Source organism: Megascapheus bottae, chromosome 10 (assembly GCF_031878675.1).
Source record: "Megascapheus bottae isolate mThoBot1 chromosome 10, mThoBot2.hap1, whole genome shotgun sequence".
In the NCBI taxonomy this organism is placed as follows: domain Eukaryota; kingdom Metazoa; phylum Chordata; class Mammalia; order Rodentia; family Geomyidae; genus Megascapheus; species Megascapheus bottae.
In genome coordinates, this window is record NC_143518.1 from 34,542,285 (window position 1) to 34,567,994 (window position 25,710).

Genomic DNA, 25,710 nt, shown 5'->3' on the forward strand with positions numbered 1-25,710 from the left:
TGAATAGGTAGAGATTCCCCCAAAAGTTAACTTATAATTGCATTTTCATTCAGTCAGATATGTCCTTCACCATGCCACCAGTGCCATGTTTAGGAAGCTGTTTATGACTTAAAAAACAAAAGTGAGGGGCCAGGAGTTTGGCCTAGTGGTTAAAGTGCTTGCCTAGCATGCGCGAAGACCTGGGTTCGATTCCTTGGTGCCACATACTTAGAAAAAGTCAGAAGTAGTGCTGAGACTCAAGTGGTAGAGCTCTAGCCTTGAGAAAGTCCAAGGACAGTGCTCAGGCCCTGAACTCAAAGCCAGAACTGGCAAAAAAAAAAAAAAAGTGAGGAAAGGGTGCCAGTGTCCAAAAAGAAATGTACTTTTTGCATTATATAACTGTATAAACCCTCACCTTTATAATAACAATTAATTTTCTTTAAAGCCCAATGTGGTAACACTCAACTGTAATTTCAGCTACTGGAGAGTCAAAGATAGGAGGATTGCAGTTCAAAACCAACTTGGGCAAAATTTAAAGGAGAGATTATCTCAAAAACAAACTGGGTGTGGCAGTACATACCTGTAATCTCAGTGACTTGGGAGGAGGAGAACCATGGGTCTGTCTGAGGCTAATCCCTATCTGAAAAACAAGCTAAAAAGCAAAAAGGACTGGTATTAAGAATGTGGTTCCACCAGTAAAGTGCTTGTAAAGTCCAGTACTGGAGAAAAAAAGAAAAAGAGACATACCTTATAACTTACTGTTGCTAATATATTAAACACAAATTTTTTCTCTTGGAGGCTTGCTTGCTTTTTCCTGCAATTCAGGTAGCATTGGTGGTCCATGCTTGAGTACCAAAACTAGTTGAGCAGAGTCTACCAGGGTGAAGAGAACAGATGTGAAAAAATGAAGCTCATAAATGAATTTACCAATCTGCATATTGATTCTATTCCAATACTCCAATACAATGGAGATTTACAAAATAGTTACTATGCTATGCAATTTTAAAGAAAAAAATGGCTAGAAAATAAGACAAAAAATACAAGTCAAACTTTTTAATAATTTTAGTTACTAGTTTTTCTTTTCTTTCTTTCTTTTTCTTTTCTTTTTTTTGGTCGGTCATGGGGAGTAATCTCTGAGCCACAACTTGCAGCTTTTTGGTAGTTAATTGGAGATAAGAGTCTCACAGACTTTTCTGCCTGAGCTGGCTTTGAACTCTGATCCTCAGATCTCAGCCTATTGAGTAACTAGGATAACAAGCATGAGCCAATGACGCCCAGCTGCTTTTTTATTTTATTTTATTTTGAGATGGGAGTCTCATCTATATAGCCTAGGCTGGTCTCAAACTCTTACTGTGATTCAGTCTACCAAATGCTGGGATCACAGACATGGCACTGTGCCTGTTTTCATTTTTTTTCTTTCTTGTTAGTAAAATTATTTTTATTGTTACTATAAAGATGATGTTTCATATATTTTTTAAGGAAAGAAATCCTTTAAATTCTAGTGTCTTTAGTACATCTGGGTATTGTAAAACTTTACAGATCTGAAATAGCTAACTTTTCTCTAGCTAAATGCTCTGTGTATTTGCATTTCTCTATTGGATCAGAAATAGAGAAGATGGAAAAAGGATCACCTCTTTCCTTTCATCTACCTGCAATCCTCTGACTCTCTTTCCATGGAAATCTAGCTACCCAAGTTTCTCAACTTTCAACCAAGCAAGCTCCCACTCCTCTACACCTACACCTACTCTGACTTCTTCCACCTTTCTAATGAACAGCTAATTAGCATTTAAAAAATTGACTTTAGAAATATCAAGCTCCCCAAACTTCTTAAATAGCTATGAAAAGATAATAAAGATAATTGAGATCCCAAATCAAGATGTGAGCTTTTCTTATACTAATCAAATTTGAAGCTTTGTGAAGTACATATGCTCTATCTCTAGGTATAGCTTAAAAACAACCATAGAGCCAGGTGCTGGTGGCTCACACCTATAATTCTAGCTACTGAAGAAGCTGAGATCTAAGGAGTTTGAAGCCAACCCAGGCAGGAAAGTGCCTGAGACTCTTATCTCTAATTAATCAGGAGAACCAGAAATGAAACTATTTTTGCTCAAGGCTAGTGTTCAGATCCTGAATTCAAACCAGAGAGAGAGAGAGAGAGAGAAAGAAAGAGAGAGAGAGGGGGGGGGAGAGAGAGAGAGAAACAGTCATACAATAAGTAAACAAATAAACTGGGGGCGGTGGCTCACACCTGTAATCCTAACTAATCTGGAGGCTGAGATCTGAGGATCAAGGTTCAAAGCCTGCAGGGGCACAAAAGGACCTGAGACTCTTTTTTGCCAGTCCTGGGGCTTGAACTCAGGGCTGAGCACTGTCCTTGAACCTTCTTTAAGGCTAGCGCTCTACCACTTGAGCCACAGCATCACTTTCAGCTTTTTTTCAGTGTATGTGGTACCAAGGAATCAAACCCAGGGCTTTGTGAATGCTAGGGATTCTACCACTAAGCCAAACTCCTGGCCCTGTAAAAATCAATCTTATTTCACAGGCAGCAAATCAGATTTGGCCCATAGACCACAAATTGCCAATTCCTGCCACAGATAATTAAATGTTAAAATACACTAAAATAATAAATTGTCTAATAATAAATAGTAATATGCCAAAGAAGAAAGACATCATCTAGGGCCAAAAGAATCAAATGCTCTCTGAGAAAGCTAAGATTTAGGTTGAGTCTTAAAGGAGGGGTAGAACGTAGACAAATGGAAGAGGGGAGAGCGGAAAGAAGAGAAGATGGATTTCTCAGACATGTTGATAAAAGAAACATGAAGAAAAGATGATTCAGGTTTATAATGGAGAAGTTTCAGAAGATATGGAAGGATCCTGGATATCAGAACAAAGAATTTAAGCCTTCATACATATAGCATTTCTAGATTGTTCTTGCATGGGACACAGGATTGATTTGACAAAAGAAAGACTAAGAGCAGGAAGGCCAAGATGGAGATACTACAGCAGTTCAATGTAGTGACAGCTGGTTTAATGTAGTAACAGTTGTACTACAATATCAAGAAACATGACAAGGACTGGAGATGGGTAACTCTGTAGCAGAGCACTTGCCGAGCATACCCAAAGCTCTAGGTTGCAGCCCAGCAGTTGAACAGGGGAGTTGAGAGGTAAAAGAAAGAAAGGAAGAAAATAAATAATGAATCAATTAGCTAGCTCTAGGACAGACATAGTAGTGTTCATTATAATCCTAACTCTTGGTGGCAGAGGTCTCAATAGGGGAGAGACAGTCATGGGAACATGAAGTAAAATGTTGTTATAGGTATTGTGATAGGAGTGTTGAGAAGAGGCCAACAAAAGGAATTGAATGAAATTTACTGTAAGAAGGCATCAAATGGTAGATCCCCTGCCTAGCACGCACAGGGCCCTGAATTCAAACCTCAGCATTTCCAAAGAGGAGACATCAAAAGTGATGCCAATAGGATGGGAGCATAGCCTAGTGATAGCATGCTTGCTTAGCACACACAAAGACCAGGGTTCCATTCCTCAGTACCACATGCTGTGGCTCAAGTGCCTAGGCCCTGAGTTCAAGCCCCAGGACTGGCTAAATAAATAAATAAAGTGATGCCAACCACCAGTGGCTCACACCTGTAATCCTTGCTACTCAGGAGTCTGAGATCTGAGGATCAGCCAGGATAGACAATCCTTCAGACTCTATCTCCAATTAACTAGCAAAAAAGTTGGACTAGGCTAGGCACAGTGGCTCACGTCTATAATCCTAGCTACTCAGGAGGCTGAGATCTGAGGATCAAGGTTCAAAGACAGCCTGGCACAAAAGGACTTGAGACTCTTATCTCCAATTAACCGCTAGAAAACAGGAAGTGGGGCTTAACTCAAGGGTAGTACTGTAGCCTTGAGCTGAAGAGCCCAGGGACAGCGCCCAGGCCTAGTTCAAGTCTCATGGCCCATAAAAAAAAAAGTTGGACTAGAGGTGTGGCTCATGTGGTAGAATGCCAGATATGAGCCAAGAAGTCCAGCAAGAGGATGAGGACCTCAAAAACAAGCAAACAAACAAAAGAGCATGAGAAGCCATGTTCTTCTAGGAGCTGAGATCTGAGAATCATGGTTCAAAGCTCGCCCAGGCAAAAATGTCCATGAGACTACTTTTTTTTTCTTTTTTGCCAGTCTTGGGCTTTGAGCTCAGGGCCTGAGCACTGTCGCTGGGCTTTCTCAAGGCTAGAACTCTACCACTTGAATCACAGAACCACTTCTGGCTTTTTTTCTATGTATGTGGTACCAAGGAATCAAACCCGGGTCCTCATGCATGATAGGCAAGTACTCTACCGCTAGGCTAAACTCCCGGCCCTATCTTTTTCCTTTTTCTTTTTTTTTTTTTTTTGTCATGGGGCTTGAACTCTGGGTCTGGTCTCTGTCCTTGGGCTCTTCAGCTCAGGGCTAGTGATCTACCTCTTGAATCACAATGCTACTTCCAGTTTTCTGATGATTAATAGGAGATAAGAGTCTCATAGACATTTGTGCTCTGGGATGGCTTTGAGCCACTCCATATCCTGAGTAGCTAGGATTATAGTTATGAGCCACTGGCACCAGCCCTTGAGACTCTTATCTCTAATAAACTACTCAGAAAAATCCAGTAGTGACATTGTGGCTCAAGTAGTTGAGTACTAAGCTAAATACAATGAGACTCAGGGATAGCATCCTGAGTTCAAGCCCCAGGACCAACAAAGAAAAAAAAGAGAGCATAAGGATCTGAGTACACACACACACACACACACACACACACACACACACACACGACTGATAAGATTCCATGGGAACTATATATTTTGGAGATATTCACACACAAAGATGAGAATAAAACAGAGAATATAAAATGTACATTTATATAGTATATAAATGTACTCTATAAACGTCAATGTAGCTGTTTTTACTTTCTACTAGAGCCTTGTAGATAGAGAGCTATTAGGGAAGTGCAAGAAGAGTAACAAGGTTGAAAATGAGCCTTGGGGGGAGAACACAGTTGTTCCTATCCACAGGCCTAAGAAAAAAGGAGAATCTATTGAAGGAGAAAGAATAGAAAGTTATTATAATATAGATAGAAGGAGAAAGGGTTGGGGATGTAGCTAAGTAGCTAGTTGCTTCCCTAATATGTGTAAGAAAGGCCCGATTTAGTCCCCAACATCAGAGAGGAAATAGAGATAGGTGGATAGGTGGATGGATAGCTAGCTAAACAGAGACAGACAGACAGACAGAAATAGACAGGCAGACAGACAGACAGACAGGCAGAGAATGAGTATTTTTGTGTTTGGCATTTTGCTAGCATAGAGGTCAGAGAAAAATCATTTCAATAGAGAAAATATGGTTTTCAGGGATTCAAAAGCAGCAGGAAGATTAATTGGGAGAAGTATAATAGAAAGCCAATTGACTTCAACAGACCATGGGAACTCAAAAGATTAAAATCATATTACAAGATTCAAATGAAAGGACCTCTTCATGTTCAAAGCGGCATTTGTGCTGCTACCTGTGGGGATAAACAGTCTAGGGCAGGCCCAGGCTGGAGATCTGGCTCAATGAACAGGTGAGTTAGGTTGGCCAATATCAAATGCAAACATGGCTGGAAGGAACAGCATGTAGCAACAGTTCAGAAGTCAGAGCGGAATTATAAAGCAGACTGAAAACTCTTTGGAATCCTGCCAAGTCGGGACAGCAAAGGACAGTCACGAGACAGCAGATAAAAGGAAAACAAGAATATATCAGATGACTTCACATGAAATGACTACTAAATATTTCTTGAACAAAAGAATGAATGCGTCCAATACCTATATCACAAATAATAACCTTAATAGGCAAGGGCCCATCTATTCAGTTATCAATATTTATCATATATGCCAGAAGTAATTAAAACTTTAGGGATGCAGGGCTGGCCATGCATGGTGGCACACAGACTCCCACGTAGTTGGGACTACTCAGGAGGCAGTGATTTTAAAGATTGCAATTCAGGATCTCAAGACTCCCCTCCCTCTCCTCCCACACACTGCAAACAAAAGTTAGCGAGATCTACAGCTACCTAAAGATCATTTTAACACATTTAAAAACAATAAAATAAACCTATTCAACCAAAAATAAAAGTTAGCGAGACCCCCATCTCAACAAGTAAGCTAGGCATGTGATTTCACATTTGTTGTCCTAGCTACACAAGAGCTATAGGTAGAAGGCTAGAGATTGGTGTCCCATCCCAAGCAAAACTGCAAACCCTTATCTGAAAAAATAACTAAAGCAGGAAGGTCTGAACACATGGCTCAAGTGGCAGAGCACTTGCTTAGTGGGCATGAGGCCCTGAGTTCAAGCCTCATTACTACCCAAAACAAAGAAACAAGACTAAGGATCCAACAACTAAAAGGCACAGCCATTAACCAACTGTGTGTGGTGTTTCATACCTATAATTCTAGCACTTGCAAGACTGAAGCAGAAGGTTTATGAATTAGGGAGGCTAGGCCCTGTCTCAAAATTAGCAACCCACAGTTGAGAAACAGAGTCAGAAAGAAGCAGACAATTGCTTGCCCTATGGTAAATGCCATTCTGCAATATGGGGAATGCTGTGAGGAATCTGTATGTGTAGGTATGCTCTATCCCTTGGACTCTCAGAGTTGGTCTATTGCATTGGGACCTCAAGGGCCCAGGATCAGGGAGAACAGTGAAGGAGGGTTCCTTTGGAAGGGGGATGGGGACTTTTTTTACCAGACAGAACAAGGACAGATGTTCTGAGGTGAGTGAGCACAGCCTGTGCAGGGAACACTAAATGTTTAAGCACATCTAGAGCCAAATGCAATGTACTAGGTCAAAGGGGAAAAGTAGGAATAGAACAGAGTGGGGCAGAGTGATAAATAGAGGCCAGCTCACAAAGGACTTTGTGTAACATGCTAAAGAGATTGGATTTTTTTTTTCTGAAGGTGATGGCAAGCAAATGAAGAATTTTAAGCAGGGGAGAGACATGATCAAATTTGCATTTTAGAAATAGCAACAGCATGGAGGATGGGTTGGAAGGAGATGAGCTGAAAGTAGGGAGAATGATTTAATATCCTAACTGCAGTGATAAGTGAAAAATGAACTCAGCTAATAAGTAGTGAGTGTTTAGAGGTCAAGAGACAGCAATGACAAGTCATTTTTAAGGAGTGACAGAAAGCAAAGAGGCTATGTGACCCATCTTGTCTTGGTATCTGGGAGAAGAAGACAGTGAAGAGGGAGGCGGGGGGAAGGTAAGAGAATGACCTTTTCCAAGATCTAAACATGGTTAAAGAATTTTACACATATTACAAAAAGTAACGTAATATGTGTAACATAAACCTACATAAGAAGGGTTGTTAACCCTTTATTTCTAGTAAATAAAGGGTTGTTAACCCTTTATTTCTAGTAAATAGAACTGAAAGTCAGGGAGCTTAAATCCCAGGGCACGACCAGCATTGGTGTTTTCCAGACCCTGACCTGAAATAGATGTGTTGGAAGAGTGTCTCATTCCCATAATCCTAGCTACTCAGGAGATTGAGATCTGAGGACTGCAGTCTGGGCAGTTAAGTCCATGAGACTCTTAAATCTACCCACCAAAAATCCAGTAGTGGAGCTGTGGTTCAAGTAGTAGAATACTAGCCTTGAGCAGAACAGCTCAGGGACAGTGCCCAGGCCTGAGTTCATCAAGCCCTAGGACCAGGAAAAAAAAAAGACCCTGGAAGCCTATTCACCATCATGGATGCCAGGGGTATTCTGAAGAAGAGTCCATTCCCAGTCACCTCCATAGAAGAGGTCCTAAATTAAAACCATTTTTGTACACAAAAGAGCAGGTACATATTCCTAGCACATATCTACTTCAAAGAATTACAAGGACTTCTCCAAGAACACAGCTCAGTGTAATCTTTATTCTTCAGTGAACCACTTTCTCCATCGACCACTCCTCGAAGCATTCAGTGCTCACTTAGGAACAGTAAGTACCCTTCCCTGGCCAGGAGTTGATCCCTTATGAGAATATCTGATTCCAGGATCCCATGTAGTCAGATCCTGGTCATGTCAAACACTTAGCCAAAGAGTAATTCAGCTAGCAAAAGCCAGAGACAGAATTCTTTTTTTTTTTTTTTTTTTTTTTTTTTTTTGCCAGTCCTGGGCTTGAGCTCAGGGACTGAGCACTGTCCTTGGACTTTCTCAAGGTTAGAGCTCTACTACTTGAGCCTCAGCACCACTTCCGGCTTTTTTTCTATGTATGTGGTACCGAGGAATCGAACCCGGGTCTTCATGCATGCTAGGCAAGCACTTTAACCACTAGGCCAAACTCCCGGCCCCCAGAGACAGAAGTCTTAAACCGATCTAATAAACAAATTATAATGTTGGGCCCTTGTACAATTTACATAAAGTCTCCAAGTCACAGTTTTCTCATCCATAAAATGATGCTATTACCTTCTAAAAAGGTTAATACGGGTAGAGTCTCTTAGCTAGTACTATGCGAATATATGTATATAAATGTATAAATATATCCTTCATGGCAAAATTTATACTTTATTTCTTCTGTCCCTGAGCTTTTATGCGCTAGGCCAGCATTCTATGACTTTGAACCACAGCTCCACTTATGATTTTCTGGTGGTTAATTGAAGATAAGAGTCTTGTGAACTTTCCTGCCCATTCTGGCTTCAAACTGTGATCCTCAGATCTCAGCCTCCTGAGTAGTTAGGATTACAGGCATGAGCCCCCAAGCTCCCAGTTGAGTTTATTTCTTTTTAAGAAAAGGGTGAAAACAAATAGATATAGTAAAAATAGATTGTTGGCAAGAATGAAAGTAGAACAATGAAATCTCTTAAGGTTGTAGTAGGAGCCAGGCACAGTGGCTCTGGCCTGTAATCTTAGCTACTCAGGAGGCTGAGATCTGAGGATCGAGGTTCAAAGCTAGCCTGGGCACTGAAGTCCTTAAGACTCTTATCTCCAGTTAACCACCAGAAAACCAGAAATGGCACTGTAGCTCAAGGGGTAGGGCTGGTAGCCTTGAGCTGAAGAGCTAGCTCAGTGACAGCATCCAGGCCCAGAGTTCTAGTCCTAAAAAAAGAAAGAAATTATATTAGGAAGAGGGGAGATAAGTGAGGAAGAATGATGTAGGGAAGTTGATTAAATTGTAGCTATACACGGAAACATCACAATGAAATCTCCCCCATGTACAGCTATGGTATGCTAATTAGTATTTTTGAATTTAAGTTGGATGCCGGTGGCTCATACCTGTAATCCTAGCTACTCAGAAAGCTGAGATCTGAGAGTGCAGGTTTGAAGGCAGCCTGAGAAATAAAGTCTGTGGCATGCTTAACTCTGATTAACTACCAAAAAACCCCCCAAAACACACCAATAAGGTTTGAGCAGCAAAGCTCAGGAACACTGCGCAGGCCCAGAGTTCAAGTCCCAGATCAGCGCAAAAAGTAACAACAACAGAAATTTAATAATAGTTCAGACAGTGCTGGTCACTCACACCTGCAATCTTACCTACTTAGGAAGCTGGGATCTACAAGATCACATTTGAAAGCCACCCTTGTAAGAAAAGTTGCTTTTTTTCTTTTTTCCTCTTTTTTTTTTTTTTGCCAGTCATAGGGCTTGAACTCAGGGCCTGAACACTGTCCCTGGACTTTTCTCAAGGCTAGTGCTCTACCACTTGAGCCACACAGCACCACTTTTGGCTTTTTCTATTTTTGTGGTACTGAGGAATCTAACCAGATCTTCGTGCATGCTAAGCAAACACTCTACCACTAGGCCAAACTTCAAGCCCAAAATTGAGATGTGAGGATCAAGGTTTGAAGCTAGCCCAGGCAGAAATATCTTCCAGACTCTTATCACTAATTAACTACCCCAAACCCTAAAGTGGAGCTGTAGCTCAGGTGATAGAGTACTAGTCTTGAGCAAAAAAAGATCTTAGGGGTACTACCACGGCCTAAGTTCAAGCCTCAGTACTGAAACACAGGCACAGGCACAGGCACAGACATACATTTCCTTTTGGAGCCTGGCATAATCATTAGACCTCTCCTTTTATCATGAATACGCTGCATATGCAAAACAAATGTAGCCAGGCTCATGCCTGTAATCCTAGCTACTCAGGAAGCTGAGATCTGAGGATCAAGGTTCAAAGACAGCCTGGCACAAAAGGACCTGAGACTCTTGTCTCCAATTAACCTCTAGAAAATTGGAAGTGGGGCTTGGCTCAAGGGTAAGGTGATAGCCTTGAGCTGAAGAGCTCAGGGACAGCGCCCAGAACCAGAGCTCAAGCCCCATGATCCACAAAAATAGAAAAAAAGAAAAAAAAAAAGAGAAGGAAAGTGTGCTGTGGCTCCTCATCTCTCTTTCCCCAATAACATGAGATCAGTACACAGAGGGGCTTCAGATATAGCCTAAAGCTCAGCAGTAAGGAGAACCTCTATGAATCTGATTAGGAGCAGTTTCTACTGAGTTATGAGGTGGCTACCCACCAGAGTACCGCCCCTTGTGCCACTAACCAGTACCTTGGGCATGCTGGGAAAACCTCCCACCCAGTTCTTTGCCCTAGGTCCAGAGTCTGGGCCCTGCCTACATAGGGTACTAAAAGTACCCGGAGGCTACATGCAAGACAAGTTCCTTGTTTTCCAGGTACTCAGAACCATAATCCATAACTGCTGGCAGCCTTGAGATCAAAAGAATAGCGGGGCTAATGAAGGAGCTTGGAAAAAGCTATTCCACACCAGATTCTGTGGCCTGTGTTGTCATGCTGTCTAAGAGGATCAGGTAGGAAATCGGTTTGGGACCAGAGATAAAAAACATCTTTCATGCTTCTAGTTTAGACAATGCTAGGACACAGGTGCAGGGTGGATTTGAGAAAAGACTCTACAGAAGGGAGAAAAGAAGGTAAAATGTGACATAAGTCTGGCTTTTTTTTCTCACATCCAGGAGCCTGTGACAACCATCCTAACACCTGAAGCCATGGGAAGCAGTGAAGATGAACCAAGGAACTGTGTGGTGTGTGGGGACCGAGCCACAGGCTATCATTTCCATGCTTTGACTTGTGAAGGCTGCAAGGGATTTTTCAGGTGAGAACTTTGTCCCCAGTAGAAACAATCCTCTCCTCCCTATCTCCCCTAACTCCCCACCCCCACCACCCATGCAACTCCTATCAGTCAGACCTACAGCCCTGGCACAAGTCTAGTCTTGTCCAGCTACCTTACTCCTGCAACTGAGTCTAACTACCTTGTGGTTAAAATTCTATCTCTTGCTAACCACAACACTATATATAAACCAGTAGCATAATAGGAATCTATGAACACAATTCACCACCTGCAAAGAAAGAAGCGAGCTAGTATTACATCGACTATCTTTTTTTTTTTTTTTTTGAGGGTCTTGAACTCTGGGCCTGGGTGTTGATATGGAAGGCTACCACCCTACCCCTTGAGCCACAGCACTACTTCCAGGTTTTAGTGGTTAACTGGAGATAAGAATCTCACAGACTTTAGTGCCCAGATTGGCTTTGAACCTCGAGCCTCAGATCTCAGCCTCCTGAGGAGCTAGAATTACAGGTGTGAGTCACTGTGCCCAACTTCAACTATGATTTTTGAGTGTGCTGTATCCCCAAGGAAATTTTGAAGATATATCATGCCCAGTCCTGAGGATCTTTGGACACAGCTCATGTTAGCCTATATCATCAGAGTCCCCAAATCTTTTAGCTCATATCCTCTCAGTCCTGAATATGCACCTGTTGTTCACTGCCATCCCTGGTCCTAATCCCCCCCCCTCTCTCTCAGACGAACAGTCAGCAAAAGCACTGGTCCCACCTGCCCCTTTGCTGGAACCTGTGAGGTTAACAAGATCCAGAGACGCCATTGCCCAGCCTGCAGGTTGCAGAAGTGTCTAAATGCTGGCATGAGGAAAGACAGTGAGTTGGTCCCTAACCATCCCAAGAATGCATTGACTGTTTCTCTGCTCCCCATAGCACACTTTCTCAGAGCAGGCAGAATAAACTTGTTTGAAACTTTTTTTTTCTTTTTTTTTTTGCCAGTCCTGGGCTGGAGCTCAGGGCCTGAGCACTGTCCTTGGACTTTCTCAAGGCTAGTGCTCTACCACTTGAGCCTCAGCACCACTTCTGGCTTTTTTTCCTATGTATGTGGTACCGAGGAATCGAACCCGGGTCTTCGTGTATGCTAGGCATGCATTTTAACCACTAGGCCAAACCCCCGGCCTTGTTTGAAACTTTTTAGCTTATATCTCTACTCTATTTTATTTTTTTATGCTAACACTAGGGCTTGAACCCAAGGCCTAGGCACTGTCCCTTAGGTTTTGGCTGTTGTTTGCTCAAAACTGAGCCACAGCTCTAATGCTAGATTTTAATGGTTAAGTGAAGAATTTCACAGATTTCCCTAACCCAGCTGGAATTGAACTGTGATCCTCAGATCTCAGTTTCCTGAGGCATGAACCATGGCACTCAACTATATTATGGCACTCTTTTACTCAAATCTCCTACAGCTTCTAGCTCTCTTGAAGTACATGATTTCACAAACTTCTTCACACCTTTCAGACCTTATTTCCTTTCACCCTTGCTCAACGCATTCCAGATACACTAACTTCACTGCCATCTTTGAATACAAGCACACTTCCTTAAGACTTTCACAGTTGCCAGTCCCTGTACCTGAAATGCCTTTCCCCTAGATGTCTTCCTTCCTTCCTTCCTCCCTTCCTTCCTTCTTTCCTTTCTCATCCCCCTCCCCACCTCCATCAGTCCCAGGGCTTGAATTCAGGATCTAGGCATTTTCCCTCAGTGTCTTTTGATCAAGGCTATCCCTCTATCACTTGAGCCACAGCACCACTTCCAACTTTTGCCAAGTAACTTCCCTTCTTTCCCACAGTGCATTGTTTTCTAAGGTAGTGAATCACAGATAACTGAGGCTGCTGGAAGTGTGCAGGAATCCCTTGCCACCCAAAGCCTCTAATTGAGCCAAGTTCACGGAAGCACAGGAACTCTCCTCCTCTCCCCAGTCCTTCCTCGTGCATGGGCAGCGAGGAGCCCCTGTGAGAAAGGCACTCTGTGTTGACCTCAATTGTTTTGTCCTATCTCTTGCTTGACACAGTGATATTGTCAGCAGAAGCCCTGGCACTGCGACGAGCAAGGCGGGCACAGCGGCGAGCACAGCAACCTATAGAGTTGAGTAAGGAGCAGGAAGAGCTGGTCCAGATCCTCCTGGCAGCCCACACTCGCCACATGAGCACCATATTTGACCAGTTTGTGCAATTTAGGGTGAGCTCTTTCAGCATTTGGGCTGGAAAGTAACCAAAAGGGTTTCCGAGGTGGTGAGCCGAGGAAGAGGGCTGCACGCCATGCTCCAAGAGAAAACCCCAGCCTGGTCAGGGTTCTCAACAAAGAAGCCTTCAAAGATAAGGCCAGCAGGGCCTATAGGAAAAGGCTAAGGCCAGGGCTTCTCACTCATGCTCTCATCTCTGCAGCCCCCGGCTTACCTATTCACCCACCAACAGCCCTTGACTGCCTTTGCCCCTGTACTGCCTCTGCTTGTACACTTTGCCGATATCAACACTTTCATGATACAGCAAATCATCAAGTTTACCAAGGATCTACCCCTTTTCAGGTGAGTAGCCTCCCCTCATCTTTCAGGAAGTAAATGCTTCATAAATTATACACCAACCCCTCATCCACTCCCCCAAACTCGCGGATCCAATTAACACAACCTCTCAGCTTTTATAGGCACCAAGCCTTGAATTCCAAGATTTGTTTTTAAGTGCATCACCCAGGATCAGAAACTCCCTACCCTCTCAGAAGTTCAGGTTTGAGTCTAAAATGTCTTTGTTTCCTATTCTCATAGATCCCTGCCCATGGAAGACCAAATCTCCCTTCTCAAGGGAGCTGCTGTGGAAATAAGTCAAATCTCACTGAATACTACTTTCTGTCTCCAAACACAAAACTTCCTCTGTGGGCCTCTTCGCTACACAAAGGAAGATGGAGCCCATGGTAAGATGGTGCTAAAACAAGAAGAGTTCAAGTATCCGTGTGGTATGGGATATAGTAGGGTGGCCTGGAGGTCCAAAGCCAAATATCTCCCACAGTAGGATTCCAGGAAGAATTTTTGGAGTTCCTCTTTCATTTCCATGGGACTCTGAGACGACTGCAACTGCAGGAGCCAGAGTATGTACTCATGGCTGCCATGGCCCTCTTCTCTCCTGGTGAGCATCTCCCAAAGCCCAGAAACTCTAGTCGCCCTCCCCTCCCCCCTGTTGTTCTCCAACCTTTCAGCCTCTTGAATCCATCCATCCCCAGGGATCTAGCCTTCAAGCCTATAGACAATCCTCAGCCACTGGACATTCCCCTGCCCCCTTGTCCTTCTCAGCTCCCTATCTTATTTTATAGACAGGCCTGGAATTACCCAAAGAGAAGAGATTGATCAGCTTCAAGAGGAGATGGCACTGACTCTGGAAAGCTACATCAAGATACAACAGCAAAGGCCTGGAAATCGGTAAGGGAGATGCTGGGGGCTTGAAGGTTGCACTGGGTAAGAAGAGATAAGGGAAACACTGACCTTAGAATGATGATTTTCTTTTTTTTTACCATGTTTTCCTTTGGGAAACCAGGTTTCTTTTTTTTTTTTTTTTGCCAGTCCTGGGCTTGGGCTCAGGGCTTGAGCACTGTCCTTGGACTTTCTCAAGGCTAGCACTCTACCACTTGAGCCTCAGCACCACTTCCGCCTTTTTTTGTTATGTATGTGGTACCGAGGAATCAAACCCGGGTCTTCATGCATGCTAGGCAAGCACTCTACCACTAGGCCAAACTCCCGGCTTGAAACCAGGTTTCTTATTCCTTCCCTTTGACCATGCCCATCACACACAGTTCCAGTATCCAAATTGCTACTGTTTCATTTCACATTTTCCAGATTTTTTTTTTATTGAGTAGAGATGCAATGTAGAACAAGCTCTAATAGCATTCCTGAGATTGATGGTATTCATCACCTCCCCACTCCAACTTCTCCAGAATAACAACAGACTTTTGAGTGTCTTGTTCACTCTTCTTTGGCCCTTCCTCCCCTTTCCACTGGGCCAATTCCTCGTATGTTTTCATTTTGCTTGAAATTATGATAATTTACAGTTTCAAGGCCAAAGTCAGCTCCTGGTTCAGTAGACTAAGATCTAGCCATACTTTGAGCCATGTACCACTTGTGTTACTCATTCCTCAGTGAGTGCATTTGCTAAAATGGGAACACTTTATACCACAGAACACACACACACATCTTCTAAAACAAGTTCTGGAAGGTTAGATAGACCCACAAATTCTACACAGTTGAAAATTCTGACAAATATGGGGCTTTCTTCATACTTGCCTTTCTGAACTCGAGGTTCAGGAAAAACTAGGCATTGAAAAAACAAAACAAAACAAAAAAAAACAACCCAGTATCAGAAGACCTTTGTCAGGGTATGATTTTTTTTTTTCCCCTAGAGTTCAGACTTAGCTTCACTGAGGGACAGTACAGGGGATCAGAACCTTGGGACAAGTATCTTAGCTGCCTTCTTTCTCTTGTTTTTCCATGGGGATCCCACCACTTCCTCCAAAGGTTTCTGTATGCAAAGTTGATGGGCCTGTTAGCAGAACTCCGGAGCCTTAACAATGCTTACTGGTACCAAGTCCAGCGCATCCAGGGACTGTCTTCTATGATGCCACTTCTCCAGGAGATCTGCAGCTGAGACCCATACTCGCTTCCTTCTCCAACCCACCTGGGACACACTGAACTAAAAAGCAGAAACTGCTGGACCATATACTGGAACCAGTGCAAAAGAGCTCAGTGCTTGCAATGCAAAGACTAAAGTAATAACTGCCTCTTCATGCAGTCACAGGGGGAGGGGGGAACTGGAAGGCAGGGAAGCAGTGATCATGGAAACAAAGATGAAGGAAGCACAGAAGATGGAGAAGGAGGAAGCCTCAGGGTTTAAGAGGTAAAACTCCTTCTGGGAATGGGTGGGCCCCATTTTATCAGGCTAAATATTTAGCCCTTCAAGCCTCCTTCCTCAGTTTTAGCAGATTCTAGGATGCGAATGCAGGGTGGGGAGCTAGCTAATCCCATGTAGTCATTTCTGCTCTGTGGAGGAAAAGTTAGGAGCTTTAATCCAACGGAAGATAAAGAAGGAAGTAAGGGGGCAATTTTAGCCAGACATACACCTTAATCCTTCTCTTTTAGTCCAGAGCCACAGAGTATGTGGAAGATGATAGGGCAGCTGGTAGAAGAGGTGAGAGCCTCAAAACCACAGCCTCATCAGCTGACCTGGCAGCTCCAGTTCTGAGGAGGACATGGTCCTATACCCCACTCTGCTTCTGGGACCTAGAAGTCACCCCAGCAAGGTGGGCTTTGGAGAGGGGCCTAGTCTCTGGCCCTAGGGCACCTGACTCAGAGGTTCCAGCTGCTGTGGGGACTGGCACTGGGACAACTTCAGCCCACAGTGATACTGAAGCCACAATGGAATCTGTTGCGCCAGTGATTGAGGAAAGCTCCAAGGGCTAGGGTGACAGGAAGGGGGGGCATCTTCTTCTCCAGCACAGCACCTACACACCAATTACTATCCACCAAGCCTGTCAGGGAAGAGAATATTGACTAGGTTACTTAACACAGCTTAGAGTAAGGAGCTAGTGGAAATAAGGTAGAGCTATCCTCCCTATGTAGCCCCAAATCCCTCACCACTTCCAAATGGAGTCAAAATAATCCTCACCTCGAAATACCATGTTGGCCTGGGGCAGAGTCAGGTGGTAACCAAAGGAGAAGGTTGTGTCCTGTAGTCTTGTATTTGCCTCAAACTCCACTCCAACTTGAACCTAAGAAACACAGACCAGGGTCAGGGGAAAAACCCATTTCAGTGAAAAATAAAAGGATCTTGCCACGTGATCAGCAGAATGAAGGCATGAATGGAAATGTATACTTTGAGTAGAAAGAATAGCAGAGCAGCAGAGTCTCAAGAGGCTTGACAAGATAAAAGATGATCAGAGTTCAAGCCCCAGGACTGGAAAAACAAAACACCAAGTTTATGGTGGACTTACTAAGGCAGGGACGACATCAGCAGTCTTACCTGCTCATTTGCCCTGTGGTAATAACTTGCGTGGGCCCCACCAGATCCCACATTCAACGTAGCTACCCAGTGTACAGCTGGCGGGGAAAAGTATAGGAGAAAGGAGCATTACCATAATAGGACACTGGCCAGGAATTCCAGAAAATGCCAGAATTGCTTGTTCTCATCACTACTCCACTTTGCCCATACCTGAATACTTTCCAGCCAGAGTCAAGATGGCTCCCTCTTCACCTGGCCTCCGGTGATAAACTAGCTCTCCTCCCAGCACCAGCCGATGAGTGAGGCTCTGTAGGAAGTGAGCGACCATGATCACTGTGAGGGAGTGGGGGAGACATAGAATTAGTGATAGAGAAAAGAATCAAGGGGCCGGGAGTTTGGCCTAGTGGTTAAAGTGCTTGCCTAGCATGCATGAAGACCCGGGTTCGATTCCTCGGTACCACATACATAGAAAAAAGCCGGAAGTGGTGCTGAGGCTCAAGTGGTAGAGCTCTAGCCTTGAGAAAGTCCAAGGACAGTGCTCAGGCCCTGAGCTCAAGCCCAGGACTGGCAAAAAAAAAAAAAAAAGAATCAAGCCTGCTTCTTCACCCCTGCCAGCAATTCCCAACCCAGCCTGTCCAAGCAACCCCTTTTCTAGTCTCCGAACTACACAGATTAAGATGTATTGCCAAGGCTAGCAAGTGGACAACTGAGATCAAAGTAACACTGTCTCTGTTCCTCACCTGATTCTCCAATCAGGTCAGGATTTCCTAGGGTCAGAGTGGCTGTACAGTCATCTCCTCGATACTCGCCATCAAATTGCCATGTCAGGAATTTGGCCTGCTGTGTCTGGGTGGGGAGAGCAAGAAATAAAATCTCCTTCCTTTCTTTTATGATCACTATTGCCTTTACTCCTTCTCCTGGGTACCCCAGTCAGGATAGCCATGAGGAGAAAAGGAAATGCCTCAGTGGATGGAGGCAGAGACTGTGGATCACCTGGAAGACAGCCTTAGCTCGAAGCCGTTCTGCCAACAGAAGCAGGACCTGGGCGTTGAGACTGCCACTACTGTCCACATCTCCTACCACAGTGGGGAACACCTGTGAAGAGTGTAGACAGGTTGAGCTGGGTCCTATCCATCGGCCTGAACGCAATTTCTATGGAAATTCATGGACACTATCCCGCGCCCCGAGCGCCCCCTAGTGGAGACACAAAGACACATTCTGGCATCTTTTCCACAAAAATGTTTCTCTACCCTCTCTCCCTTTCAGAAATGATACAGAGAATCCCATTACTGCCTATTCTTTCTCATAACACACACACCACACACCACACACGCACACACACTCTCTCTTTCTCCTCCTCGACACCCCAGGTGAGGCATGAAGGAGTTGATCGAGGTATGGTGGAACTCTCACCTCTGTGGGGCTAAGCTGCCAGTCTCCGGCGTAGGCTGCATGGAGGTGATAGCCTGGCAAGGACAGGGCACTCATGTGCACAGTGTGAGCCACCTTAGGAAAAAGGACTCATTGGAGGAGAGGGCATTGTTGCTTCACTTCAATTCCTTATCTCTCACCCTTCATCTTCCCATCTAGGGAATCTCTTAAGATTTCCAAAGATTCCAACTATGCAGAGGGTGACCAGATTTAAAGGAACAAGTCCCAAGAGCAAGGAAGATAAAGAAATCCCCGCCCCCCCCCGCCCCCCCATCAGCCCTCATTTGTCCCAAATAGCCTAGCTAAGGCTGGAATCTAAAGGAAAAAAAAAAAGGATTTGGGAGAGGCAGGGAAGAAGTAGTAGGAAGGGGCTAGAGAAGTGGGAGCACCTGGAAATGGCTGCTCAGAACCTTGTTGACAACGAGCTTCACTCCCTCCATTTGCGCTGGGAACACATCTGAAGGCGATAGGAAGAGGGAAGGAATAAGCACAGACAAGAAATCCATGCCCAAAGGGGAAGTCTCCCTCTTCAACCCTATATGAAACACTGGCGGAAATGACCTCCTTTTCAAGACCTGCATCAAAATGTTCCATTTCATATGCATACCTGACACCGGATGCCCCAGCTGTCAGCTCCCCTCTCCTGCTCCCACCTCCGGACACCGGCATTCAAGACCCTCCCCTCCTCTGCCCCTTCAACTTGGCCCCAAAGGCCAAGTTCTCACCTTTGCATAGTCGATGTAGCTCGTCGAAGCTCCCAGGGTTCGGGAGAGGTTCCTCTCTGCGGGGGCTCCGGCGGGGAAAAGTCCCCATAGGCGCCAGGCCCAGTGTGTTCCCCATGTCAGTCCAGAGGACAGGGAGGGGCCGGTGTTAGCCTGGGGAAATGCTCTATTGCTCCCTGTAGCCCCCGCGAGCCCCACCGCCCATCATCAGGCTCCCTAGTTTCAGAAGCTTCCACATGGTCCTCCTGCTAGATCTGGAAAAGAAAGAGTTGGAGGGGAGAACACCGATGGGGTTACTAAACCCCACTCACACCCTGCCCCATCTTTGATCCCTCACCCCCACCTGTCACCCCCGTCCCTTCTCCCGTTATCCAATTCTACCCCCACTACAGACTCTGTCTAGCTTTCTAGTCTCTCAGCTCTTCTTCCCACGGCCCAAGGCCAAACATGCATTGGAACAGTAACACTTACCATCTCAGATCATCCTGTTGCCCCTTTCCCTTCGGCACACCCCGGTCATCTTGATGGGGGCAGCCATCTTAAGTGATGGCAGAATGCGCCTTCACGTTGTATTCTCAGCGTGGCCCTGGGCGCCATTTTGAGACCGGGCAAAGGAAGCTAGGAAAGCACCAACCCTTCCTGGATTTGGCCCCGCCCATCGATGAATAAAAAAGACACCTCCATCTCCTAGTGTCCAATGGGAGGGGAGTATGCAAAAGAGTGGCAGGGTTTAAGGCCTTTGAGTTTCAACAACGCCCAGCGGACACTGAAACTTGATTGGTGATGTCTTGGTTTAGGTAGCCGCCCAGCCTCCTCTCCAAGGCTAGGATAAACTTGGGAGCATAACGGACACTAGAGGGAGCATCTTGACTCTAATCACTGAAGCTCCTTCCACTGCTCAAAGAGTGAAACTGAGAGGCAACTTAAAAGATGCGTTTTCTGAGTCCCGGTTCAAGTAAAAGTCCCCCAACTTTGAATCTGTGCCCTTCTATCTGAGATACTCTCTCCTGCAGTCGACTTTGCAATCATGGCCTCCAAGAAAGATCAGATTCATTAATAACCATCTTATATGAAAGGGCACTGTCCCTCAAACAAGCAATTCCTCTTCTCCTCCTCCCCCTCCCCCTCCTCCTCCCCCTCCTCCTCCTCCTCCTCCTCCTCCTCCTCTTCCTTCTTGTCCCCCTCCTCCCTCCCCCCTCCCCTCCTCTCCTCCTCTCCTCCTCCTTCTCCTGGGGCTTGAACACCGGGCCTGGGCACTGTTCTTGCATGTTTTGGTCAAAGCTAGCACTCTACCACATGAGCCACAACACCACTTCCAGCTTTTTTCTGTATATGTGGTACTAAGGAATCCAGGGCTTCCTGCGTGCTAGGCAAGCACTCTATCACTCAGCACTCTTCTTCTCATCTTAAAGGGAACAGCCAAAAGTTCAGGAGATGATCTTGTTCTTATTCTGTTCCAGTAATAAAGAGCTAGCTTCCCTGGAACTCCTCCAAGGACAAAGACTAAGCTAATAATCAAATAGGCCATATCTGAGACCTGGGACTGTATTGGCTATGATGGTTTTTGCACTCCCTGTCTACAATTCTCCCTATTTAACCTCTACCTTTTGAAGTTGTAATGAAGTGCTGTCTTCCCATAACAGCTGTATAATAAATCTCTTTTCTCAGCCTTCACTATGTCTCTTTATTTGCCATATAGAGGCAAAGTAGCCAGACCTATCTTGGGAGTCCTGGACATATGGTTTCAAATTTATAGCCTGGAGACTTGGATTTTGTGAAGGGTTACTAAGAGAATGTCTGTGAAGACCTTGTTCATATTACCCCTTCCCCTAGAAAGAACTGCTAGGGAACTCTCACAGCCTTCCATTGTACAGCTCTCCTCTAGAACTCCATCTGTTCATTCTTCTCGAGTTCTGCAGCTGAATTCCCGTGTGTGTGTGTGTGTGTGTGTGTGTGTGTGTGTGTGTGTGTAACAGTCTACTACTTGAGCCATGGCTCAAGTGGTAGTTAATTGGAGATAGGAGTCTAATCAGGAGTATAATTCTAACCAGGCTGGCTTCAAACCATTATCCTCAGATCTCAGCCTCCTGAGTAGCTAGGATTATAGACATTAGCGCCCATCTTCTGTGTTCACCCTCTTGATAGACTAGGAATTCTTGTAAGTAGAAAGGCTGGTTATGGGGCCGGGAGTTTGGCTTAGTGGTAGAGTGCTAGCCTAGCATGCATGAAGACCCGGGTTCTATTCCTCGGAACCACATATACATAGGAAAAGCCAGAAATGGTGCTGAGACTCAAGTGGTAGAGCTCTAGCTTTGAGAAAGCCCAAGGACAGTGCTTAGGCCCTGAGTTCAAGGCCCAGGACTGGAAAAAGAAAAACCGAAAAGCTGGTTATGGGCAGAACTACTTGCTGAAACAGCTGCCCTGTGTTGTGAATGCTTCCTTCTCTGAGGCTCCAGGCAGTGCTGACAAATAAAATTTTAGAAATATGATTCCAGCCCACAAATGCTTTCTAGAGTGACCCTCAAAGTCTGTGTGCACCACTGGGGAAATGATCTTGGTCTTTAGTTGTTGTCTCCCTCATCAGCTTCTACATACCTCCACCTCCATCTCTCAGGAATGTCCAAGACGTAAGCAAAAGGGTGAAAAATGCAAATACATCTGATATCTCTTTAGTTGATCCCATTTCAATACTTTGGGTCTAAGAACTGTGTCTCTTACCTCCCTTCTTCACAATTAGGGCTGAGACAAGTACTAAGACCTTTGTCACAGGGGAACTATGGCCCATGTTGATTCAATATTGGCTTACTATCGCCAAGGTCTGATAAGGTGGTCAAATGACCAGGCACTTTCAACCTTTATCCTAGTAGAAACCTTTTACTCACCTCTTTTCCTGCCAGAATTTTCTGGTTGCCTGGGAGGGCAGAGGCTGTTTCCTGAGTTTGTTTTACTGGGGGTAGCCTATACTCATTGATCAGCACTCAGGAGGTTCATTCTGAGCTCTCATGTTTTCTCTTCATCTCATTACATATTAACTCAAAAAGGGACAGAGTCTATATCTGTTCTCTGACCCTGATCTTCACACCCCTACCCCCAATTCTTGTCATTGCTGCCCCTGATTTTAACTTTTCTCCTTTCTTCTATTCCCAACTACCCTCTCTTCCAAGTTGCAGTGAAGGAAAATAGGGTTGGAGAGATGAAACCTACTCATAATAAAATAAAAATACCAAAAGTTAATGATTTCATGTTAGCTACTCAGAAAGCTGAGATGTGAGGATCATGGTTCAAAGCCACTAACTTGGACTGAAAAGTCCATGAGATTCTTATCTCCAGCTAACTACCAGAAAGCCAGAAGTGCAGTTGTGACTTAAGTGGTAGAGTGACAGCCTTGAGTGGAAAAGCTAAAGAGCAGCACCTATCCTGAGTTCAAGTCCCAGCAACAGCACACAAAGAAAAGGAAAGAGAGAAAGGGAAAGTGAGAGAAAACTATGATTCCTGCAAATTTACTACATACAAATCCAAGGGCTGTAACATAATCTCAAAAGAATAATTCTTAAACAGGCCCGAAATCTACTCTGTCTTCATCAAACTGACAATATTGCATTAGTCCCCAATTGCTTGTCCTCTCCTCCCCCACTTTTTCCAATTTGTTTATTCCAACATGATCCCTGACCTGGCAGACGCCCCCACAGTCTCTGTCACCTGATAGGGGTGGAGAAGGAGACAAGTATATAGCCTCTGCCTCTCCAGATAGACCAGCAATACACGTGGAGGACAAAGACACTGACTAGGTATGGTGGGGGTCAGCATAAAAAGAGAATGGGGCTTTAATTGTGGAAAGGGAGGGAACCAGGTTGGAGTGGGTGTTTTCATTGGGTCCTCCTTGGGGAGGGGTAGAAACTCACTTGGTTTCACTGTCTTTTCCCACAATCAGCACTATTCCTAGGTCACCTCTCCTCTGCTACCACCATGAAGTTGCTTGCCATCACCGTTCTGCTCCTCACTGTCTACAGCCTTGAAGGTATGTGATATGGAAAGGAGAACCCCTTCCCCCCCCACCCCTCCAAAAAAGGAGGGTGCTGGGAGTCCCATCTTTTTGTGCTCCAGTGCCCAAATCTGGCAACTAAAGAGTTCAAAAAGAAAATGATTGCCTCTCTAAAGTCCAGGAAACAGATCTGACTGGATCTGGGGAAAGGGCTGAGATTTGACATGGGTACTGACACAGATGTGGCAGGAGGCCAGGATTCATTGCTGGGACCCAGCTGAGAAGAGTGTACTTGTGTGTGCGCAGGGGCGAAGGTTCGGAGACAGGCAGAAGACACGAGTCTGCAGAGCATGTTCACTCATTATGTCCAGGCCATGACCGATTATGGCAAGGACCTGGTCGAGAAGGCCAAGGCCACAGAGCTTCAGGCCCAAGCCCAGTAAGTATCCAAAAAACAGGGCTCAAGGTTATATGACCGCAAATTAGGGGAGGAAAGGTGGTCTGTCTCACAAACTGAGCTCAGAGCTAGAGTTATCATGTACCTTTATGAACAGATAGGGGCAGTGGGAATTGGGCCTTGAATTGCAGTCTCTAGAATCTGTTTCTCTGCTCTGTGGAAAGCTTGCTTCCTCTTTGGGGGCGTTGTTTTGCCAAGGTAGACCAAGGGTGTACAGTTTGGGGGGACAACATCGTTCCTCACCACCACCGAAGCCCCTCTCAGTGACTAGAGTCTCTCATGCTAACCTCTGTTCCCTTTCCTATCCAGGGCTTACTTTGAAAAGACACAACAACAGTTGACACCCCTGGTCAAGAAGGCTGGTGCTGATCTGTTTGCCTTCTTGACTAATCTCATGGATTCCCCAAAACCAGAGCCTGTCACCCAGTGAGAAGTCCAGATTATTGTTTTCCAATTCTAGAATACCTACTGGCTAGGCTTAAAGCCCTCCTCCTCCCCCCCCCCCAATTCCCCATTTTCTACAATAAATGCAGAAGGAATCAAACTGAGCCTCATGTGTTTTGGTGACTGGGAGAAATAGCAGAGTGGGGGAGGAGAAAGAGGAAGGAAAAAAGATAATCTGCTTCTAAAAGGGGAAGTGTTTGGTGCAAGGTGGGGGGAAGGGGAAGAGACAAGTGATACAAGTGACAGAGTAGAGGTGCCTATGATTCTTCCCTGAGCCTGGGGAACTACTCTGCAGCTTCCCTACAGTATATGAAGAAAGTATGAAAGATATCATGGATTTACAAACTGAATTCTTAAACTTTGTATTCATTTTTTTTTTTTATTTTTTGCCAGCCTTGGGGCTTGAACTTAGGGCCTGGGCACTGCCCTTGAGCTTTCTCCAGTCTAGTGCTCTACCACGTGAGCCACAGTACTACTTCTAGCTTCTTTTGTATATATGGTACCAAGGAATCAAACCCAGGGCTTTCTGCATGCTAGGCAAGCACTCTACTGCAAGGCCACAATCCTGGCCTGAATTCCTAAACTTTTTAAGTCACTAGAAACGAAGGCATTGTGCAAAATTTCCTTTTCATCATTTTATGAAGAGGAAAAACACATGAATCCACAATCTATCCCTGAAATTGCTTTAGTTTCTCCATTCAAAACCTCTGATTTGCTGGGCACCAGCAGTTCATACCTGTAATCCTAGGAGATCCTCAGGAGACTGAGATCTGAGGATCATGGTTCAAATCTTGCCTGGATAGGAAAGTCCATGAGACTCTTATATTCAATAAACTACCCAGAAAAGACAGGAAGTAGTGCTGTGGTTCAAGTGGTAGAGGGTCAGTCTTGAGCATGGAGAGGCTCAGGGCTAGAGCCCAGGCCCTGAGTTCAAGCCCCAGGACTGGGAGCTGGGGGAGGGGGGAAGGGTGACCAAAAACTGACTTGAAGCTGGCCCTAGTAGCTCATGCTTGTAATGCTAGCTTCTCAGGAGGCTGAGACCTGAGAACTGTGATTCAAAACCAGTCTGGGTAGAAACATCTATGAGACTCATCTCCAATTAACTACCAAAAAGTTGAAAGAGGTGCTATGACTCAAATGATAAAGCACCAGCACTAAAAAAAGCTAATGGACTGTATCCAGGCGCTGAGTTCAAACCCCAAAATCAGCACACACAATTAAAAAAAAAAAAAAATCTCTGATTTAGGCTGAATGCGGGTGGTTCACCTTTAACTCAGGAAGCTGATATCTGAGGTTCAAAGGCAGCCTGGACAGAAAAATCTGTGAGACTATACCTTCAATTAACTAACAAAAAGCCAAACGTGGAGGTGTAGTTCAACTAGCAGAGTGCCAGGTTTAAGCAAAAAAGCTGATCAACAGCAAGAGCACAGGTTCTGAGTCCAAGCCCCAGTACCTGAATGCAAATAAACAAACAAACCCTCTAATTTGACTGAGAGTCATAGTACATGTCTATAATCTCAGAACTCAGAAGGATGACTTAAACTCAGGAATTTTAAGACTAGAATGGGTATCTCAGTGAAACTCTTTCAAAAAAAAAAAAAAAGGGTAGTCCTGAC

General features: G+C 44.8%; 3 protein-coding genes across 7 annotated transcripts in view; 2 read left to right on the forward strand and 1 right to left on the reverse strand.

Annotated features, from left to right (window-relative positions):
* Window positions 1-19,755, reverse strand: part of Tomm40l (translocase of outer mitochondrial membrane 40 like) — a 41,825-nt gene extending 22,070 nt beyond the window's left edge. Inside the window, exons 1-11 of one of the 3 annotated variants that reach the window (XM_090340619.1) lie at window positions 19,683-19,755; window positions 19,215-19,465; window positions 18,879-18,946; window positions 18,472-18,564; window positions 18,052-18,153; window positions 17,799-17,904; window positions 17,269-17,391; window positions 17,080-17,156; window positions 16,726-16,828; window positions 727-852; window positions 560-631 (exon numbers count right to left, since the gene is read on the reverse strand). In XM_090340619.1, coding sequence (XP_090196745.1) covers window positions 752-852; window positions 16,726-16,828; window positions 17,080-17,156; window positions 17,269-17,391; window positions 17,799-17,904; window positions 18,052-18,153; window positions 18,472-18,564; window positions 18,879-18,946; window positions 19,215-19,329 — 888 coding nt within the window. In that variant the 5' untranslated portion in view covers window positions 19,330-19,465; window positions 19,683-19,755 and the 3' untranslated portion in view covers window positions 560-631; window positions 727-751. Of the gene's footprint in view, window positions 1-559; window positions 632-726; window positions 853-11,770; window positions 16,589-16,725; window positions 16,829-17,079; window positions 17,157-17,268; window positions 17,392-17,798; window positions 17,905-18,051; window positions 18,154-18,471; window positions 18,565-18,878; window positions 18,947-19,214; window positions 19,466-19,682 lie in introns of those variants that run through there. The other 2 variants (XM_090340618.1, XM_090340621.1) reach the window with 2 other exon arrangements.
* On the forward strand, window positions 10,579-17,948 carry Nr1i3 (nuclear receptor subfamily 1 group I member 3). Of its 3 annotated transcripts, none has more exons than XM_090340616.1 (9): window positions 10,579-10,629; window positions 10,927-11,066; window positions 11,775-11,905; window positions 13,095-13,261; window positions 13,468-13,607; window positions 13,842-13,987; window positions 14,086-14,199; window positions 14,384-14,489; window positions 15,579-17,948. In XM_090340616.1, exons 1-9 carry the CDS (start codon window positions 10,603-10,605, stop codon window positions 15,706-15,708), a joined length of 1,101 nt encoding a protein of 366 aa, XP_090196742.1. In that variant the 5' UTR covers window positions 10,579-10,602; the 3' UTR covers window positions 15,709-17,948. The 3 variants fall into 3 exon arrangements, with proteins under 3 accessions (XP_090196742.1, XP_090196741.1, XP_090196743.1); XM_090340615.1 differs by having other exon boundaries at window positions 10,580-10,629; window positions 14,083-14,199; XM_090340617.1 differs by lacking the exon at window positions 10,579-10,629 and adding an exon at window positions 10,724-10,764 and having other exon boundaries at window positions 14,083-14,199.
* Window positions 19,756-22,919: 3,164 nt separating the features above from the next.
* Window positions 22,920-24,194, forward strand: Apoa2 (apolipoprotein A2). Its single transcript, XM_090339805.1, has 4 exons — window positions 22,920-22,999; window positions 23,143-23,229; window positions 23,500-23,632; window positions 23,960-24,194. The coding sequence occupies exons 2-4, from the start codon at window positions 23,178-23,180 to the stop codon at window positions 24,078-24,080; spliced, it is 306 nt and encodes a 101-aa protein (XP_090195931.1). The 5' UTR covers window positions 22,920-22,999; window positions 23,143-23,177; the 3' UTR covers window positions 24,081-24,194.
* The last annotated feature ends 1,516 nt before the right edge of the window (window positions 24,195-25,710 follow it).